This window comes from Nelumbo lutea, chromosome 4 (assembly GCF_056320005.1).
Source record: "Nelumbo lutea isolate HS-2025 chromosome 4, American lotus-T2T, whole genome shotgun sequence".
Classification (NCBI taxonomy): Eukaryota; Viridiplantae; Streptophyta; class Magnoliopsida; order Proteales; family Nelumbonaceae; genus Nelumbo; species Nelumbo lutea.
Genome location: NC_142687.1, coordinates 25,013,755 through 25,033,783, shown reverse-complemented (window position 1 = coordinate 25,033,783; position 20,029 = coordinate 25,013,755). Strand labels below are relative to the sequence as shown.

The 20,029-nt window shown below is 37.3% G+C and overlaps 2 protein-coding genes across 4 annotated transcripts; one reads left to right on the top strand and one right to left on the bottom strand.

Annotated features, from left to right (window-relative positions):
* Positions 1-5,469: 5,469 nt before the first annotated feature.
* Positions 5,470-11,896, top strand: LOC148854710 (uncharacterized). Its single transcript, XM_088984855.1, has 7 exons — positions 5,470-6,255; positions 7,034-7,162; positions 8,566-8,924; positions 9,418-10,162; positions 10,264-10,384; positions 10,500-10,536; positions 11,324-11,896. The coding sequence occupies exons 1-7, from the start codon at positions 5,670-5,672 to the stop codon at positions 11,420-11,422; spliced, it is 2,076 nt and encodes a 691-aa protein (XP_088840981.1). The 5' UTR covers positions 5,470-5,669; the 3' UTR covers positions 11,423-11,896.
* A 5,059-nt stretch (positions 11,897-16,955) lies between these two features.
* LOC148854709 (Cytochrome b561/ferric reductase transmembrane protein family) lies at positions 16,956-19,848 on the bottom strand. 3 transcript variants are annotated; one of them, XM_088981984.1, is made up of 5 exons: positions 19,281-19,848; positions 18,437-19,158; positions 18,259-18,310; positions 17,953-18,149; positions 16,956-17,388 (listed from the first exon to the last, which is right to left on the bottom strand). In XM_088981984.1, exons 2-5 carry the CDS (start codon positions 18,584-18,586, stop codon positions 17,068-17,070), a joined length of 720 nt encoding a protein of 239 aa, XP_088838110.1. In that variant the 5' UTR covers positions 18,587-19,158; positions 19,281-19,848; the 3' UTR covers positions 16,956-17,067. The 3 variants fall into 3 exon arrangements, with proteins under 3 accessions (XP_088838110.1, XP_088838109.1, XP_088838111.1); XM_088981983.1 differs by having other exon boundaries at positions 18,256-18,310; positions 19,281-19,543; XM_088981985.1 differs by lacking the exons at positions 18,259-18,310; positions 19,281-19,848 and having other exon boundaries at positions 18,437-18,673.
* Positions 19,849-20,029: the final 181 nt, after the last annotated feature.

Below are 20,029 nucleotides of genomic sequence, written 5' to 3'. Positions count from 1 at the left end.
TTTCGGGGGTTGGTACCCTAATGGAATAAGCATATGATCAATGCGTTCAATATATGGCTTACTATACACTAAGGATGATTGTCAGACACCTCCATACTGAGCATGTATCGTGTCATCTATCATGTTTTGGAGTTGTTGTATTGAGAGGGAGGCAATCAAAGCATGTTGGGCATCCCATATGTTAGTATGTTCTACCAATTCCTCTCGGGGAGGGTTTACTTGCGGGGTAAACCATGGTGGGTGTGAAGGCCCCTAGATGGATGTCGTTGTTTGACGAGCTTGAGCTATATGTGGCAATTTTCTAGTTCCAGACGACACTTGAAATTGTTCACTTTGGAGCCATGCGTCCAAACTGTTTGTGAAAAACAAACTTGATGTATTGACTTGAAAAGTGAGAGGAAAGAGATGTCCCACCGAGTATGCCAGAAATTTATCGACACAAATTTTATGCTAAATTTGGAGCATAAAAAATTAATGCGTACAAATTCAAAGAAATTTAATTTAATTTTTTTTTGCAAAAATGTAATTAGGATACAAACTCATTTTTTTTAAGAATACCCTCTGATTCTCTTGTCACGAACATGACTGAACTTGCATTTGTAGCTTGTCACGGACACGATCTGTAAAGCTTGACGACCTTAATGGTAGGAGGTCTCTTGTGATGATTCGACGAAGGTCTTCTTGACTACAACAATTTAATAGAAGATTTATTGTTTGTAGTAATTTGATGGGATCTTTCTTTGAGTACAGAAACTCAAAGGATCAAATTTTTCAATTCGCATGACACGGGACTGCAGCAGTTTTGAAGCTTCTACGATTAAGAAGTCAAATTTCTTTCTGGTTGGGAATTGCTAGAGAAAGCCGAAGAGGAGAGAATGGTTTTAGTTGAAAACCTATCAATATGCACATGGTTAACAACATTTAATTTACAACTTCAACAATTCAAATTCGACACATAAGCTAGACTTCTTCCAAATTCTTTTGTCTTCTCACTTCCTTCTCTTATTATTTTTTTTTTATCTTTTATTCTTTATAGACGAACCAGTTCTCTTCATCCTCCCGATCACCTCTCTAAGAGAGAGTCTCACTACTCTCCTCTCCTTTTTATAATGGGTGACCTCACTTGAGGAGCCCGCCCAACCTCACATTCGAATTGCCTTCATTTATCGAAACCTATTGTAATTTACCAAGACAATCTTCAATTTCTTTTTAATGACAATTTTCACCCCAATAGGCTCATTGGGGTCATGATCAATTATAATTGGTAGCCATTTAGCAAATACTAGCCCACATGTGGTCGGTCAAGATATCCAACCAACATTCCCTTTTCTTCTATGATTCATTATGATGCACTGGCCCCATTAAATTTACAATTCGGTGGTCAATCTTTGATTCCCATTTAAATGTAATTAAATCCATAGATTAAATTTAACATGCCACTTGGCAAATGGGCTGGGCCCATGCATCATTTAGCCCATTGACCAGCCATAAATTTCCTTTTTCTGGTGGATTAATTAAGCTTTTAAAGTTGATGGTGGCCTTTTAAATGAGATTCACTAAATCCTAATCAAAGATTTGTTCAATCTGTTCACCAAATGGCAGATTTAAATTTAGGATTTTTTTTTTAAGAGCATTGCACTGAAAATTCGAGGCTTAAGCCCATGACCTATTAATGTAGTGTAACGGGCCAACGCCTGTGGGCCCAGTAACTTCCTCTAGTTGGTTTGTCTTCTCTCTCTTTCCTTTTTTTTTTTTTTTACATATCAACAGAATCATTTAATTAAAATCAATAAAAACTGTTTTTTTTTCTAATTTAACTTAATAAAAAGTAAGTCTCCCTCTCCCTAGTCCCTTTAAGATTATCTTTATATTTTATATTTGTTAAACTAATACATAACCCAAGAATAATGTTAAGATGGATAGGGTTCAGCGTGGCCTAAATTAATAAAATATAATAGAAATAAAGAATAAAAATGAGTACAAATTTATCAAACAACATGTAAATAAAAAATAATTTGGATTGAAATTAATACCACTTGGTCCAATTAATATTATCATAAAGCTATTAATTACCACAATTTGTTTTAACAACACTCGTACATCTCACAGGGCCTGACTAATTTTACTACTCATCTACCAATTTGTTACTTTCGGTAAATAGCTTTTACCAATAAAAAAAAAAAAGAAAGATCAAATCCTCCTTTGAACCTCTAGGTTGTTAGAAATTCCCCCTATAATACCACAATACGCCAAGTCATTCTGAATTTAGACGAGTTAAATGGATCTAGGGCAACGGCATCATTCCAAATAAACTTAAAACATTTCTTCTGGGTGGAAGAATTTGAGAAAATCTGATTTTGCTAATACTGCACATAAGCCTACTTGGTAGAGAACTTTCCAAATGAATGACAAGTCCAAATTTAGTTAACAGTATTATCCTCAGGAAAGACAGGGGTATGCAGAATGTCCCTAAGATTGCAATGCAAATAAATTTGCACTGATGCAAAACTGTAGCAGTGCAAATGATTTGAGCATAAATTTTGACTTATTTTTGTTTTAAATTTTAGCTTATTTTGTTTGATTACAGTACAAATGGAGTAAATTAAGATATAAAATAGAAAAAATAAAATCCAAAACAAAATTAAGCAAGAATTTGCAATTTTTTACATTTGCACCCCCATACATTTGTACTGGTGCAAATAAATTTTCCCTGCAACCAAACACAGCCTAAAGGTTTCCCCACTAAGATCCATCCGCTATAAAACTTGAGATTGGAGTATTCACTTGGATTTACAAGGATGGGCTAAGGGATCCAGTGAAATTTATTGTTTTTCAAGATCAAGGAACTTTATCTATTTCCACAGAGGAATTAGAATTCACAAAGGCTATGTTTAGTTTGAAGAAAAAGGTAGAGAAAGGAAGAAAAAGACAGGGAAATCAATACAAACCAAACATAGCCTAAGAGACCCAATTCATGAGATAATTTTTTGAGTTGAGGTGCCACATATTTCTAGAAAGAAAGAGTTGGACGAGATAATGCTAAGAGGAAATTACATATGATCCCTAAGATATTTGGATTTTTTCCAAACCTGGGTCCAAAGTTTGTGCTACTGCTTCAAAAATCGCCAGGCTAACTTCCTCAACAAAATTAGATTCATAGTTCTTGTTACCCAAGTCCCAAGTCCTAACCCTCCATGCCCCTTAGGTTGAGCCAGTCGGCTCCAAGCACACCACCTATAAGGGTGAGGATTTGACTCCGATTTTTGAATGAATTGGAATAGTCTGCAACACCGATTGGATGAAGGTACGTTTCCCGGCCTCCCAGCCTGCCTGGCTGAGTCTTTCCATCGATTTATTAGTCTAGCATTGATATTGTCCAAGACAAAGGAAAGATTGCCATTTTTATTCATAGACCAGCAGATAGGAAGCCTAGATACTAAGATTTCGGATCAAGAACTGGCGTGGGATCATCCTTTGATGCCTCCTAGGGTGAGAACATTCTTGCCGATAAGGATTCCAGATTTGTATAAGTTAACCAAGTGACCCGACTCCTACATCCTCTCAATTCTCAAATTATTGTGTTCTTTGAATTCCATTTTATTTTATTTTTTTCGGCATGGGCCTAAATTTTGTGTCTTTTAGGCTCAGCCCATGATCTATCTATTTATATATAATTGGACCGTCCATATCAGCATATCTTTATTTTGAGAGGAGTTATTTATCTTTTTTTTCATTTTTTTGTATTTTTTCTTATTTTCTTTTGTTTTTAAAAATATAAAACATTAATCATTACATATCTTGATTAGATTAATAGGTATGCACGCTATTAAAATGAGACCTTTAAGTTTTCTAAAGCTTATTATTTTAATACGTGTTATTATTTCATTTAAAAAAGGCATTTAAGAGAGAGAGACATTTGGGTTTTTCAAAGCCTAGAAAGAGAGAATAGTAATAATATAAATAGGTTGAGTTTAAACAATCAAAAAATTATTAATTTAAAAATCCACTAAACTTTCACTACAAATAAATATTAATAAAACTTAGTAAATATTAAAACTATTATAATTGGGTATCAAACTTAAGGCTAAGCCCAAGCCCAGCCCAATTATATAAATAGGTTGAGCCTAAAGTTTGATACCCAATTATAATAGTTTTATAATTAATATGGTCCTCTTTATCAATAGAAAATGTGCAAGCCTAAGCCCAAGCCCAGTCTGACCATCGGGCATAGATCTTGAGCTAAAGCTCAGCCCTTATATAGAGCCCGAATCTCAAGCCCAATATATACACAAAATGTCTTATTTTCAATATACCCTTGTAAACTAATATTATATTAATTTAATAATAATTTAATAAATTAATAAACTGATTTATATTTCCTAATAGTAAATTGATATTTATTAATAATTTAAGAAGCATATATATATTATATTTAATATATATATATATATATATATATATATATATATACATAAGTACTTTTTTATATATGTAATAATATTGGGTTGGGCTACCCAACCCATGAATATGCCTAATGTATATATAAACAATTGTATACATAAAAAATCATATGAAAGAAAAATTTAAGCGTCTTTTTCATTTTTTTTAAATGGACCTCTCATAACTTGGCACGGTCTGTGGCCTGGCATGGCCCGAGACACCTAGTGGGCCAACACGCCATACAACCTGCACTTTGTGCGGGTTGCATGTGGGTCGTGCCATGCTGGTCCAACACAATCCAATTTACACTTTTTACTTGAACTTGCCTAATACTAGGAACGGGGCGGGAAAATTTAAGGACTTGATGAGGAGTGAGGTGCTTTGCCCCTTAACTCATCGGAGTGGTTGCCTTGCCCTGAACCTGCCTGACACTAGGGACGGGGTGGGGATGGGGTAGAGTGCCTTGACTATTGGGGCAGAGATAGGGATGGGGTGCCCTACCTTGAACCACCCTGTTGTCATTTCTATATAATTGTTAATTATTAATGAAATTAATAAAAATATTAAGTTTTATAATTATTTTTATTTATTTAAAGTTAATCAAAAATTCATTTAAAAATAATAACAATTATTAAAATCACTACAAATTACTAATAAAACTAAATTTATTTTAAAATATTTATTCTTATTAAATTAACAATAATTATTTTATGTAAATCAACATTATATGAAAATTACAATTATTAAAATTTTAGATATTAACAATAACTTTGAATACTTTTAGGTAATTAACAACAAATTTTAATTATTAATTTAATATTAATTAATAATAAATAAATTTATTAAATATTTCATATTTTTTCGTGCATCGCACGGGTCCGCGTTAGTCCTTAAAATTCAACGCTTGTCCACTTACCACTGGTGGCCTTTCTATCCTATTTGACACCAATCCGACGGTTAAAGACTAATGTCCACACACGTGATCCTCGCACACAAATATGACGGGCCCAATCCAAAAAAAAAAAAGGAAAAAAAATTCTCGACCTTTTTTTCTCTTAAGCAATAAGGGGCAGCCATGGTCACTCCTCTGCTCTCCTCCCTGCAACTCCTCAGTCCTCAAACCCTAGCCTTTTCTTTTTCAGAATAACATCACCTCTGCGATCCAATCAAAGGCAATATTTTTTATCTCAAAGAAGTTTTAATGGAAGAGAATATACTACCTTTAGCATATGTTAAACCCTCGAAATCCTAGCATCGCTTCCTCGTCAATGGACGCCCGTCGAGCTTCGAGAATGGTGATCGATCCCAAAGTGCGTCAGGTCGGATTCGTAACCCCTGGGGCGCCACCTGAACGGACACAGCCCGGCCAGGTCGAGTCCTTGTCGCCGCCTATATCTGACATGTCGCCGGCCGGGAACTCCCTTTCTCCTGTCATGATTCCTCCTGCCCGTCACGCCTCCGATAACCTCTCATCTTCATTGGCTCTTAGTTCATCTCGTGCGCTTCCCGTTGCAGTCCCTATGTCTCCAATCCGGAGGCCTTCAATAGGTGACAACCTCAACATTCCACTTGGGAGCTACAATCCTTCGGAATCGCTGCTGGGGACCTCTCTTTCACCTTCCAGTAAGTTTAATGATGGTGAATTCTCCGAGGATATGTCGACCTCGGGCTGGTATGTTCGGGGAAATCCTGGTAAAGTTGCCTCATCTTTTCCGAGTGGTGGATTCGATACCACGGCAATGAAATCGAGTAATATTACAGGGATGAACAATTTGACAACCGTTTCCACGATGAAAATGCCGTTTGGGGTGTCTGGTATGCAAGAGCTTTTTGTTTTCTATTTGATTTTTTTTCCTGGGTATATTTATATTTTCTTGGAAGAAGTTAGCATCAGTAGTTGCACTGGTTCTAATTGAGGAATTAAGCTAAGGAGAAAAGCTTGTTTTGACAAGTGCTGTGATTGTGCTTTCTGTACAATGATATGAAAATGTCTAATCAACTATTTCAAGTCAATAACCAACACACGCAGGGTCTTTTTATTCAGTAATTTACTAGCATTTAGAGCATCTCCTTATATCAACGGTTCAGCATTGTTGAAATTTTAGTGCTTGGTAAATTGAGTTCCTTTAATGAATTAAAATTGAAATGCTTGTCCTAGCATCAGTAATATCTTGCAGTAACTGGTGTAGGGTTAAATCATCAACTACAACCTAAAGCTTATGTTGGTTTGGATGGAATGAAAATGTCCCAATGGAATTAGTCCCCCACTCCACTTGGACAAGGTTTGATTTTCTTGGGCTAACAAAGTAACAGAAGAATTTGGAAATTTGTGACATCCAGCACTAGACTCCATATGGATATGGAACTGTTGGAACACTAACAAAAAGTGCACTAAACATGGATTTAAAGATGCTCATTGAAAACACTACAGAAGTTTTTTTTTTGGTGTGTGTGTGTGTGTGTGTGTTTTACAGTCTCATACACATTGTGGCACTAAAGGCACACACATGTATATGTGCATCTATGCATTTGGTCTTATTTTGTATGATTAACTTTGGTATGTACTAAAATATGTGGGAAAATGGTATTGCAGAAAAAAGTGGAACAATGGATGTACAAAATGAGCCAATGGGAGGTTCAAAACCATTGAAGGAAAAAACATCAAAAGCTGAAAGGCGTGCCCTTCAAGAGTCTCAACGAGCTGCAAAAGTTGCTGCAAAAGGTGACCTGGTTGCATATTTTGTGTGAATGTTTTGTTTGATATTGTAGACTATCTCTATAATTATGGGGTTCCTTAGATTTTTTATTTATATTTAGTTTTATTTGAAAATATAGTAACCAGACTCTGCGTGTTAGTAAATGGGATATGCCATCTTGAAATATAGGACCTTCATTCTCATATGCAATCCGAATTCTGACCACTGAAGAAGTATCATGTTACCTCGGTGTGGGCATAAAAGCAAATAGCATTTATAGGATCTTTTGCATTAAGAAGGTTATTACTACCCCTTAGTTTCCCCCACATGTTTTGCAACTGAACTGAGTAAACACAACACAAGAACTGCTGTGCTTTAGACGTAAAGAAGGAAGGCTAAGACACACCCATTTTAGCTAAAACGTTAGCATCATCATCTGCAACTGATATAGAAAGTGACTATGCCATGTAGTGATTTTACTGCAGAAATGTCAAAATTTACTCAAAATGTTTTAAAGCTTCTAGAGGTCATCTGGAATGTTTAATCTCCAACTAGTGGTTTTCTTAGAGTTATCTTCAGTTATTAAAAGGTTAGTAAAATTTACAAGATAAGACGGCTTTTACCTTTGTCATATTGGGTTTTTTTAATTAGGGATACAACTTGCATGCATAATTTTAAATAAAAAAGTATTTTTTGTAATGATTTGAACTTGTTTCCTTTTGCAATTACAAAATCCTTCAACCATTTTCCAATCTTTTCCCATGTTGTTAACCTTCAAAGTTTTTAATATATATGCTTACTAATATACACAAAAAGTGATCTGATTGGATGCCTGGTTCTCAACCCTAATTCATACCCAACCTTAGATCAGTTTAATATTTCTCAAGGACCATAACAAAATCCAAATTAGATGGATCTCCCTATAACACAACATATCCTCAAAAGGTGCATATAATGTGTCATTTGGATGTATGTTATGAGACCCCTGGAAGTTATTGACCATTATGTTTTCGTGACATTATAGCTCAGTTTCTTGATGTTATATGTAGCAATCAGGAGGTCATGTGCTAGTCACACTTACTCAATATCCACTAAAGAGGGTATTGATAAAAAAAATATCCACCAAAGAGGGACAAAATGGATGTTGGTTTCACTGTCATACTTGACATCTTCCATGGCTAGAAGGCCATTGGAGTTATCAACTTGGAGAGCAGGGACATAACCTCACTGCACGCTGCTAAGCTGCCACAAGGGTCTAACATCCATTGCCAACACTATTAGCATGCTGCCCTCCCTTCTCCACCACTCTCCTCTCTCATAGATAAATTGTTCATGTCTTGCTTATATAAAGTTCACACCATATTTTAGATTGTCTGCTTATGTATAGTCTAACCAGTATGTGCATTTCTGTCATGATTGGTGATTATAGCTGAGGGAAGTAAGGCTGCTCCAGCTTCTGGAGGTGCAACTTCAGCAAATGCAAAACCAGCTAAAGCTGTGAAGACTCCACAAAAGAAAGATAGTGCTTCAGTAGCAACTTCTGATAAGAAGGGTGGTGATCGCCCACCTGAAAAAGATAGAAAGAAAGATGCTCCTCATCCACGCATGCAATTTGATGATATGCAACGGGTTGAAAAGGCTAAAAGGCGTTCAGTAGTCAAGCAGGCTGAAGCTAAAAATAGAGTTGAACTATTTAGACATTTGCCCCAGTATGAACATGGAACTCAGCTTCCTAATCTTGAGTCAAAGTTTTTTCAACTTGAGCCGATGCATCCTTCTGTTTACAAGGTACTGCCTTACTGGTACTTTTTTTATTAATTAATGAACACCTCAACATTCATAAGGCCTGCAAAGTCATGAGTTTATTTTATTTTCTGGATTTTCCCTCTTCCTCGGGTTTTATTTTTGTTACTCTCTCTTTCGTTTCCCTCCAAAAAATAAATCATCATTATCCAAGCCTTGTCCCATCTATATGGGGTCGGCTACATGAATCCTGTTTCACAAATACATTCTGTTTTATGCCATATACATTGTTAAATTATTAATGCTTAAATCAAGTCTTACTACATCCCAAATAAGGAGGTATTCTTTGTACTTCAGCATCATGGAATGAGTGAATGACATTGTAAAGCATAGATCTGTGTATCCATATATTCTGAAAGAACCACAATAAGATGCAGTGGTTTTATTGTCTTAGTTCCTTATTATGATATGAGTGATACTCAACATTTATGATTTACTATTTATATTATCTAAAGTGCTGCTTTTCAATTATTATCAGGTTGGATTGCGATATTTGGCAGGAGATATATATGGTGGTAATGCACGTTGCATTGCAATGCTTCGAGCTTTCAAAGAAGCCATTAATGATTACAGAACTCCACCAGAAAAAGCTCTTGTTAGAGATCTAACTGCAAAAATTAGCAGTTATGTTTCCTTTCTGATTGAATGTAGGCCCCTTTCAATCAGCATGGGATATGCAATTAGATTCTTAAAGAACCGAATTGCAAAATTACCTTTAACATTTTCTGAGTCAGAAGCAAAAGCAACTCTTTGTTCAGATATAGAGCGCTTTATAAATGAGAAGATAATACTTGCAGACAAAGCAATAGTCAAGCATGCTGTAACAAAGATTAGGGATGGAGATGTACTTCTCACATATGGCTCATCTTGTGTCGTGGAAATGGTACTTTTGTATGCTCATGAGCTAGGAAAACGTTTCCGTGTTGTGGTAGTAGACTCACGCCCAAAGCTTGAAGGGAAAGCCTTACTACGACGGTTGGTTGCTAAGGGCCTCAGCTGTACATATACACATATAAATGCCATCTCTTATGTCATGCATGAAGTAACATTGGTTTTTCTTGGGGCTTCATCAGTTTTCTGTAACGGAACAGTTTATTCAAGGGTTGGAACTGCATGTGTAGCCATGGTTGCTCATGCATTCCATGTTCCGGTCTTAATATGCTGTGAAGCATACAAGTTTCATGAAAGGGTGCAGCTGGACTCAATTTGCTCTAATGAACTTGGTATTTCCCTAAACTGGTTGATGTTTGTAGTCACTTGTGTCATTTAGTTCTAAGTGTCATCATGTTCTTTTGTGTGCTTATCTTCTGTGTCCACTTTGCAGGCGATCCTGATGCTATTTCAAAGGTTCCTGGAAGAAAAGATGTCATTCATTTGGAGAATTGGACTAATAATGAAAATGGATGCACACACATAAGGCGGGAATTCTATTTTCAGTCTTTGAGGCAAAAGATGGATGGATATACTTGAATGAACCTTAAACAATAGAATAGGGCATATAATAGTTGGTGACATGAGTTTTCTGTAAATAAAACAAACTCTATTCCCTATGAACTTTAGATGCTACACTTACATGGACCTCTTACATCACTTTCAAGTGACTCTTTAGTAGCTGTTGGCTACAATTGCTTCAAGTGTGTGCTCTTTCGGAACATTGGAATTCATGGTGGACCATTCCGGGAGCATGCTAAAATATGTTTTAGTTCTTAGCTTGGTAGGATCTTATGCTAATTTCAGAGTTTTACTTTGGTTTAGTTCATTTAATGCATCTGAATTTTAAACGGGTTGCAAATAATGGCATCATGGAAATTAAGGGGCCGTTTGATAATGGCTGAAGTTGCTGGACTGTATGATTTGTTACTTTGTCTTTTAGTGGATAAAATGATCAAATAATAAAATATTCAAGGCTATAATTATCTATCAACTTTCAGCTTTGGCAATTAAGGAGCCTACAACCTCCTTAAAAACTTATTCACTAAAAGACAAAGCAATAAACTTTCCAGTTCAGTCACTTTAGCTGTTATCAAACAGCCCCTAAGAATGAAGTCATCTGAAAGCACCTTCATGCATAATCTTTTTTTTTTTTTTTCTTTTTCTTTTTTTTGATAAACAACCGTCCTTCACAAATAAGGCAAGACAAAAGGGGGGAAGTATGGAACTGTTGCTGAAAAATCTATGAAGCCTCAAAAAATTGATGCTTGTTTGGAGTGTCCATGCAGAAGAGTATATGTAATGTTGGGTGTTGTTACTCTTTGAAAGGCATGGTTAGTTCATTGCAACAGAGGAGGCAAATAATGTCCTTGGAGTTCTTTGATTCCTATTTCTTTATTATTTTCTTTAATATTTAATAATTAGTTATTTTGAGGAAACAATTGTTGATTTAGTTACTGATGCTTTTTCTCTTGCTTTGCTACTTGCAGGTTCCTCCCACAAGCGTGCCAGTCATTGTACGGGAATACCGAAGAGAACACCTATGGATGTAGTAGCTCTCACTTGGTCCGTTCGATTATTGAATCATGAAATACTTTGCACTCTTGTGTTTCCATACGAAAATTTCTCTACTGGCCTGGGATCATGTGGTTGGGATAATAAGACTTCTGTGAGCCATGTCATTTAGGTCCTTTCTTCCTTCTCTCTTTTGGAATAATTTTTCATGCCTCATCGGATTTTCTAGTGATTTCAGTTTTTTCCTGGCTTTCTCAAGCTGACTCTGTGAAGAGTGCGATTTCTTCGCCTCTCCAGGCAGTTTTTTTTGGATGTGTTTCTGTTGTAATGAGTTCATTTAACTAATTTTCCCCTCGTAATTTTTCTTATAGCATACCATTCGTATATAGATTATCTAGAATGAAGAATTACAGGCGTGACTCCTGAATGTGTATGGTTGTGAACATGGTTTTAAACTTTTAATATTTGGCAGTTTCAGGATATATCAAGAAATTCTTATTTGGCATGGGTAACCTGAAGTGTAGCTTTGATCATTTTGTATGGAGTTTTAGTTTCATTACTTGTTTTACTCTGCTTTATATCTCTTTTTTTTTTCTCTCTCGAAGTTATAACTTGCCCGACTGTTTCAGAGAGAGAGAGAGAGAGAATCTTTTTCCTTCAAATCTTGTTTTGCGGTAAATGTTCTTAGTTCTTACTGCCTAATCACTCGTAGAGGTGGCAAATGGGGGTGGGTGAGGATTGAGTATCGACCCTCTGACCCATTTGCCACCCTATTTATTGGGTCTTAGTGGGTCACGATCCTCCTTTGACCTGCTAATCCAAGACAAATATTAAGAAAATAAGAATATTTTAGTCTAACAAAAATATAAAATATTAAGAAAATTATTTAAAAATACCAATATTATTAAAAAACATAAATCACAAAAAAAATAAAAAACACAAAATTGATATAAATTTGCAAGAAAAAAAGGAAAATGATAAAATTTAAAAAAACATATATATTTTTAAAAAGTATAATTAACATAAAATACCTAAATTGACAAAAATTCAAAATAATTATATATTTCAACCCAAAACTTGTGGAAAAATAAAAAAGTTAAAAAATATTTTCCAAATAAGAAAATAAAAATGTATAAAAAATATAGAAAAACAGAAAAACATAGATAATTATACAAGAAAATTGCAGAAAATTACAAAAATTAAAAAACGAAAATTTCAGAAATTGAAAAAAAATTACAAAAAACAAGAAATAAACATAAATTATAAGAAAATACAGAAAAAAAAACCAGAGAGGTCTATGTTTTGCAATGATGGAAACTGTGTTCTGCAATGGTGGAAAGATCAGAGAGATCCATTACAGATATGGGTCCGCAGCAGATCTTGAACTTCCGTCGTCGGCTGCCGCTGCAATTGCGTAAAAAAAACAAAATATCCCCTGGCCATGTCTGTAATGTTGCTGCAATTTCTCTGGTCCTGTTGTATGTTCTGCAATGGCGGAAAGATAGAAGACCAAAATCTTTTCTGTCTTCCATTAGAGGTGAAGAAGAAAATTGCAAATACCAGTACAGCGATTTTTAACCTTGGTTGTCAATCGTCGGCAGAGGCTGCATCTCCCTATTCTCCCTTTCGTCTGTGGTGAAGAAAGACCCGACTGTCAAAGCTATTCGATCCTCAATTCTGTCAATCGTCAGCCGCCGCTTCCGTTGGTGGTGAAGAAATACACGACCGTCATAGAGCAATTTGATCCTCAGTTTTGTCCATCGCCGGCCGCTGCTTATCTCCTACTTCTTCCGGTCAGTGGTGCAGAAGAAAAACTGAACTCATGGACGTGCTCGAACCTCAGTCCGCCAGTCGTCCGTCGCCGCTAATCTCCTCACTCACTCCTTCCAGTCAGTGGTGAAGAAGAAAAATTCAACTCATGGAGGTGTTGGAATCTCAGTCTTCCAGTCGCTGGCCACCATTGCGTCTCCTTAGTCCTTACTCTTTCTCATCCTTCGATTGTCAAACCCTAAATCCACTCTTCAATCAACTTATGACCCCAACCCCACCCTGACCCTAATGGGTCACTTGACCCATATTGACCCATGTAAAAGATGGGTGAGTTATTAGCGATTCAGCGGGTGGATCAGATGGATTGGGGTCAAAATTGCCAGCACTACTAATAAGTTAGGCAAATGTATGAAACAACCCTGCAAAGAGAGATGAAAAGCTAAATGATCACAAGACATCCTGAGCTTGTTTGTTAAGTCAAAATAGATATTTTGGCAGCCGAGCCGTTCAAAAGACATCCTGAGCTTCTGGAGCCTTGTCTTTAAAGATCAAGACAAGCCTTGGATGATGATGATGAAAGCTGGTTCATTTTAGGAACTAGGATTTCACACTTGACAAGCATAAAAATGTGGGTAGGGGTGTCAATTGGACCGGATTTGGTCCAATCTGATCAAGTCTAATATGAATCCATTACAGATGGATTAAGTCCAATCTGATCAAGTCTAATATGAGTCCGTTACAGATGGATCAAGTCCAATCATCCGATGAATATTATGGACAATTGTGGACCAATCAGTTCAATGTCTTGACCATCCAATATGTTCAAATTGGTTTTAATTTGTCATTGTCTTATTCATCCGTCCAAATTGATTTTGATTTGAATGGAGTCCAATCCAAAACCCGTCCTCTTGTTTTTTGGTAAACTCCTATTTCATTAAAACAACATAGGGTCCAATCCAAAACCGGTCCATTGACACCCTAAATGTGGGTTCTAGTCTAATAGCCACTTTGTGCGGACAAATGTTAGGTGTGTATCCGGTCCACCCTTCCCAAAGTACATGTTTGGTTGTTCCTTCTTTTCTCCTAGAATGCTGCAAGAACTGATGTCATGGCATGCAGGTTAATCTCGACAGAGGAACTTTGCTTAGATGATATTTTCGCCATACCTTCTTTTCACAGTTTATGGTGATAGAACTTCTGCAAATTCAACTTCTTCAAACCCCAAGGTTCATTTTTCTGGTAGAGGATAGTTTTTCTTTGGATGGAGGTATAACGATTGCGAATATGTCAACCTTGCAAACTCACAATGTGTCAGGATGACCCATTCCAGTGCTCGTGGAGGTGATATCTTGGAAAAACCTAGCCAGTTGACTGTGTCTTGATGATCCTAATGTTTTCCCACAAGTATTCCAAATGGGGAATTATTCTTTGTTAATCATCCTTTCCTTTAGTCCGTTCCCACGAGAACCAAACAGGAAACGGATGAGGTTTATTTGGCCTTCAAGTAGATTAGATGTCATCTTCCTTTAAAGATTGCATGCCAGATATTCATGGAAATGGGTGGAAGATTTTGCTCTCCCTTTCCCTGTGGCTACTACCAGGGTATTGGGATAACAAACAGTAAAACTGCCAATCCATGGAACTTATTCCATACTAAACTCTTCTGCAGTCGCTGATTGAAAAAAATAAATAAATAAACAACACTTTTCTGCAGTCATAACTTCTGATGATAGATCGCAACGGGAATATCTAATCTTCTTACTATGGGTTAGGGCTGCAATTGAACTGAGTTTTAATAATCTCGAGTCCAATTAGGCTCAATTCGAGTTTGATTTTAATGAAGTTTGAATTTTGAGATAAGTTAGATTAATTATCCAAACTCAAGCTTGGCCAATAAAAAGTTCAGCTCGAAAGCTTGCCAGCTTAACTCAATTAACATATATTATAGAATATAAAGGTATAATTTATAATATATTTTTGTATTCCATCTATAATATATGAATATACTATATATTATAAAAAATATATTATATATATTTATAAAATATAAAATATATTCATTTTGGAGCTTTCGAGTCAAAATCAAATTTATCGAATATTTAATAAAACCGAACTTAATAGAATTCAAATCGAACTCAAACTTGAACTTGAGCCTAGCAGTATTTTAGTCAAATCCGAGTGAAGGCATGCAAAAATTCAACTCAGTTTAACACAGTGGCACTGCTACAGTGTTTGGGGCTGAGAAATAAAGGGATGCTTGTCCTCGTAGAATATTTTGTCTCTTAAATTTCATGTGGGAGTTTTTAGTTTTTCTTTCTACTAGGATGAATATTGATTTTGGGCAGACAAAACAGAAACCAGTGAAACTTAATACCAACTTAAGATGAATTACTGCCACATTTATAAGAACTTTGTTGGCATGACTAGAAGAAGCTATTCACAGGAATAATTAGGGTCAGTAAACTCGGTACTTCATTCAAAGACCCAAGTGGCAACACTGGAAATTTTAACTCAGGACTGAGCAAAATGTGTGTCCTTGAGCATTTTGAAGAAGAGGTCATTTCAGTTTATTTTTAAAAAGTGCTTTGGAGTTCAAGGTAGATGGAAAAATGGAACTAGTTTTTAGGTTGCTTTTTTGTATTATTTTGCTACATTGGCAGCTGTTGTTTTTCTAGTGTTGTTAGACTTGGATTGGACCAGACAATTGAATCAGTACGTTTTCCAGGCATCCTATTTAGATGGTTTTTACTGGCTGAACAATCTCACTACTGGTTAAACTGGTAAAACCATGAACAGGTGAGCTTTCCAGTTCTAACAACACTGGTTCTTCTAGGTCTTCAACAAGGTGGTACTACAAATCTTACAAAGCTCCAAAAGTAAGGCAAGATAAAATGGTTGAGTGATTTAATCATAATAATTTTGGGTGCAGACAAATGGGACACATTTGATTATAGAACCCATTTTCCCGGATAGCAATGTATGGCAAGTAATCAGACAGATCACAACCACGGTTACTGCAGCCTCTATAGCCAATACAATCTTTTTAGTATTTTTCTTCTACCTTGTTAGGCAGAAAAGTATAAACACAACTAGAGCATGCTTGATTTAACTTTTGCTTTTACTCTGAGAAATAAATGAACATCTTTCATCCAATGTATGAAGACAAGCAGGGTTCACTCCTGAAAATTCTCTCTTTTCGTTTGAAAAGAATAAAAACAAAATGTGTTTACGGTCTCTGGGGAAAACCCCCAACTGATGAAGCACCGGTTTGCGTTTGTCTTCTATATTTTCATACACTGGATCTGGATAGACCCTGATCGTGTGGACCATTAGTAGAAATTATCCTGTACTTGAGCCTAATATCCTTCATATCCTTCATGTACTGGAATTCCCAATCCATCAAACTACAGACCCCGGAGCCTATTTTGGTACTCCCTACCTACTCAAAAGACCTTGAGGCTATGTTTGGTTTGGTTTGAAGGAAAAGGTAGGGAAAGGAAGGGAAAGACAAAGAAATACCTTTCCCTTCAAACCAAACACAGCCTGAGGGCATGCTAAGTTCTTTATTAAACCATCAGCCAACACTGGCTTCAGTTCATCACGTCCAAAGGAAGTTTTGAGCCACCCTATACTTCTGGCTTGAGTATGGCATCATGGACTTTGAGGAATCAATCTCTTACGCTTTTACAGAGTTTCCTGTACGTTTTATAAAACATGCTAAATATATCCTAGAGAAAGAAATGTAATGTTGTTTTCTTTTTGGTTCTGGGGAAACAGGAATAAACCAATGAACTCTGGGAATTTATACAAGCAACCATCACTCCAGGCATCAGTGAATAAAATGGCACAATTTTATATGACACAACTGACAGATTTCTCTCTTTCTTTCTCTCAACCTTGAGAATGATCAGGCTTATGAAGACAAACATTTGGTATCTGAGTACATGAGTTTAGTAGGAGTTTGATACTTTGGAGAAACAGCTGCCAATATTACAACACCACTAAGCAAAGCCAACCCCAGTCCCAAACTATTGACCACCATCGACTCCAGTGAGTGTTTCAATACATTCCTCCTTGTTTGTAAGAACGTCAGCTTCTCTAATAGCCCTGTTTCAGCTGTCGCCACAGCCAATCCATAGGTGTAGAGACCAAGAAAGATGTGCCATGGCAAGACTCTTAGCCTTACTGTTCGCACCTCCCCACGATGCCAAAAGCTCAAAAACCCCATCAGCCACTGCATACATAGAAATAATAACGTTAAGCTAATGTTAAATTGTCCAACTGTTTGAATCACTCTCAGTATCCACAGACCACAAAATTACTTCTGATGTCTGCTTTTCCCAGTGATTCATTCTATTCGATGTACCATGAATATTAATGTGGCTAAATTACATTCAGTCTACCCTCAGTTAATGGTACTATTGGATTCCAGTGCTGCTCCACTATTCCCTGCTTCATAAGGTTATTGGACTTCAAGTACTAGTTTCAGGTTTGGCCCATTTTCAGTTCAGTGTTCAGTGTGAAAGAAAGCAAAGGGGGGGAGGCCCATGCTGGATGCTACTGTACAAGATTAATTGAATACTTGGGGAGCCTGAGTGGGGCTCAAAGAGGCAGTGAGTTGCAGTGATGCAATTGTCTTTCTCCCGGTTCAGTGAGAAGATGTGGGAGCCACAGTTTCATCAGAAATCAACTTCAACCACCGTATTAGGACATTCACTGTAACACCCACCATTCCGTAGAAGACAAAATACCGACGATCTGGTTTCTTTTTCGTGACAAGGGGAGAAGGAGAACCAACCTGAGCTCCGAACAAGAACATACAGATGAGTCCCATCCATGAATGCAGACTGTAGAAATTTGCCACAATCCCCTTTTCCCCATGAAACTTGGTCCAGATTCCGAAAACCCCAGAAGCCACAGCCACTCCTTGCAGGCACAGATGCACCGATTTCTTCAAATTTCTTGAACCCGGCAACCATCGGTGCACTAGAATGGCTGAAACACAAACAATTGAAACAATCAAAATCCCCAACTTTTTTCCTTTTTGGGTTGAGAAAAGAATCACTAATGGGTTCATCCCCTTTGTCTGGGTTTCACTTACTACCTTCTCCACTGATGATTATGAGACCTATCACCATTAAAAGAGGATGAAGGACCTGTAGAAATGTTCCAAAGGAAGCCATAAAGCACATCTGTTTTGGGTTTTGTGCAAAACGAAAAAGGGGGGGGGGGGGGGGGCATGCATGGAAATAGAAAGCGTGTTAATGTGCATGTGTGCTTACAGCATAAATGGGATCTTCTTGAGAGGAAGAGTGAGGAAGGAAGCTTGTCTTGAAGCGAAGCGCCCATATCAGAACGAGAACTGCAACCACCAGACCTGAGATTCTAGCACATACAAGGAGAGGGAACAGAGAAGAAGACACAGCAGCCATGCCTGGATGGCCTCACTGACTTAGGAGTGAACAACTGAACTCTGTCTGAACTCTTAAGTGAAGAAGAGAATTGAGTAAAACAGAGCCGAAAAGAATCTTTGGATCTAATAATAGGTATAACTGAGTGGGTAGGTAACAAGTGGCACTGATGTCATAAATACAGCTCGACGGGCCTTTCTTTTCACAATTTGTTTGTCCATCTCGAGGTGTCTTTTTCTCAACCCTTCTGATTGCCAAAGCCCTTCTTTTACCGTTACCAGCTTACCGAAGTTTACCCGGCGACCGACAGGGTACGTACGGAGGGAGGCTTTTAAAAAGGTTCTAACGTGCACCGTAGGAGCACTGGACTGAAAATCATGAAAGACATTTTACTTCTGTATTATTGGGTATCCTCGCATTCTGGGCTTGCGAGGTAATTAGTGCCCGTCTATTTACATATAAATTATGGACCGTTTGCATTTATCTGCGCCGCTGATCGATGCCACCCTGCGCGTCAAACGGAAGTGGAAAGATGGTAATTACTTTTCTACAGCTCTACCCCGACCCGCCATCCCTTCTTTTTTTAAGGGCAACTGGGCAAATTTCTTTCTTACCGTCAGTATTCGTAGAGAAATTGAACTTGATGCAGCTTCTGTGGTATGTAAGAAGTAAAAGAGAGAAATTTACTAGTAAGTGCTTAATTACGAAAACTTACTGTCACCACACTGGGTTCTCGGGCGCGCTTGATTACAGAAACTTCACCGTCACCATTACTGGGTTCTCAGGCACGCTTGAAACTTCACCGTCACCGCACTGGGTTCTCGGGCATGCTTGATTACGGAAACTTGACTACAGAAATTTCACCGTCACCGCACTGGGTTATCCAAAGCGCTTGAAACTTCGCCGTCACCGCACTGGGTTTTCGAGCGCGCTTGATTACGGAAACTTCACCGTCACTGCATTGGGTTCCATAATTTCAAGTGTCTTCATCGTCACTCTCTGACAGTTTGTCTGCCCATCGATCATTGGGTCACTATAATGGGTAAGGGAGGACCCTCGGTTGTCGTACGGTGGTGGCTCATCGTTCCAAAACCCACCACCCCGTTTTCATGGCCAGAATGGAGTTATGGGGCAAATTATCACTGCCGCTGGTTAAGGACCGAGTGAGCTCGGCTTACCTCTGCTAAAAGGAAGATAGTGAAAGGAGGAAAAGAAGAAAGAGGGAGGAGAGGGAGAGGGAGAGGGAAAAGGGTAAAATTGGATTTTAAAAAATATTTATACGCACATAGTGTTATGTGCATACGGGTTTTAAGGATGTTAATGGTAGGTCCATAGGAGAGAGTTAGTAGGGATAGAGTTATCAATTTTTTAAACTTCGGGGATAGTTTAAAAAATTTGCCCTTTTTTTATCCGATTTGTTTATTTAATTTGTTTAATGGAAAGAGAACAAAGTGGAAACAGAGT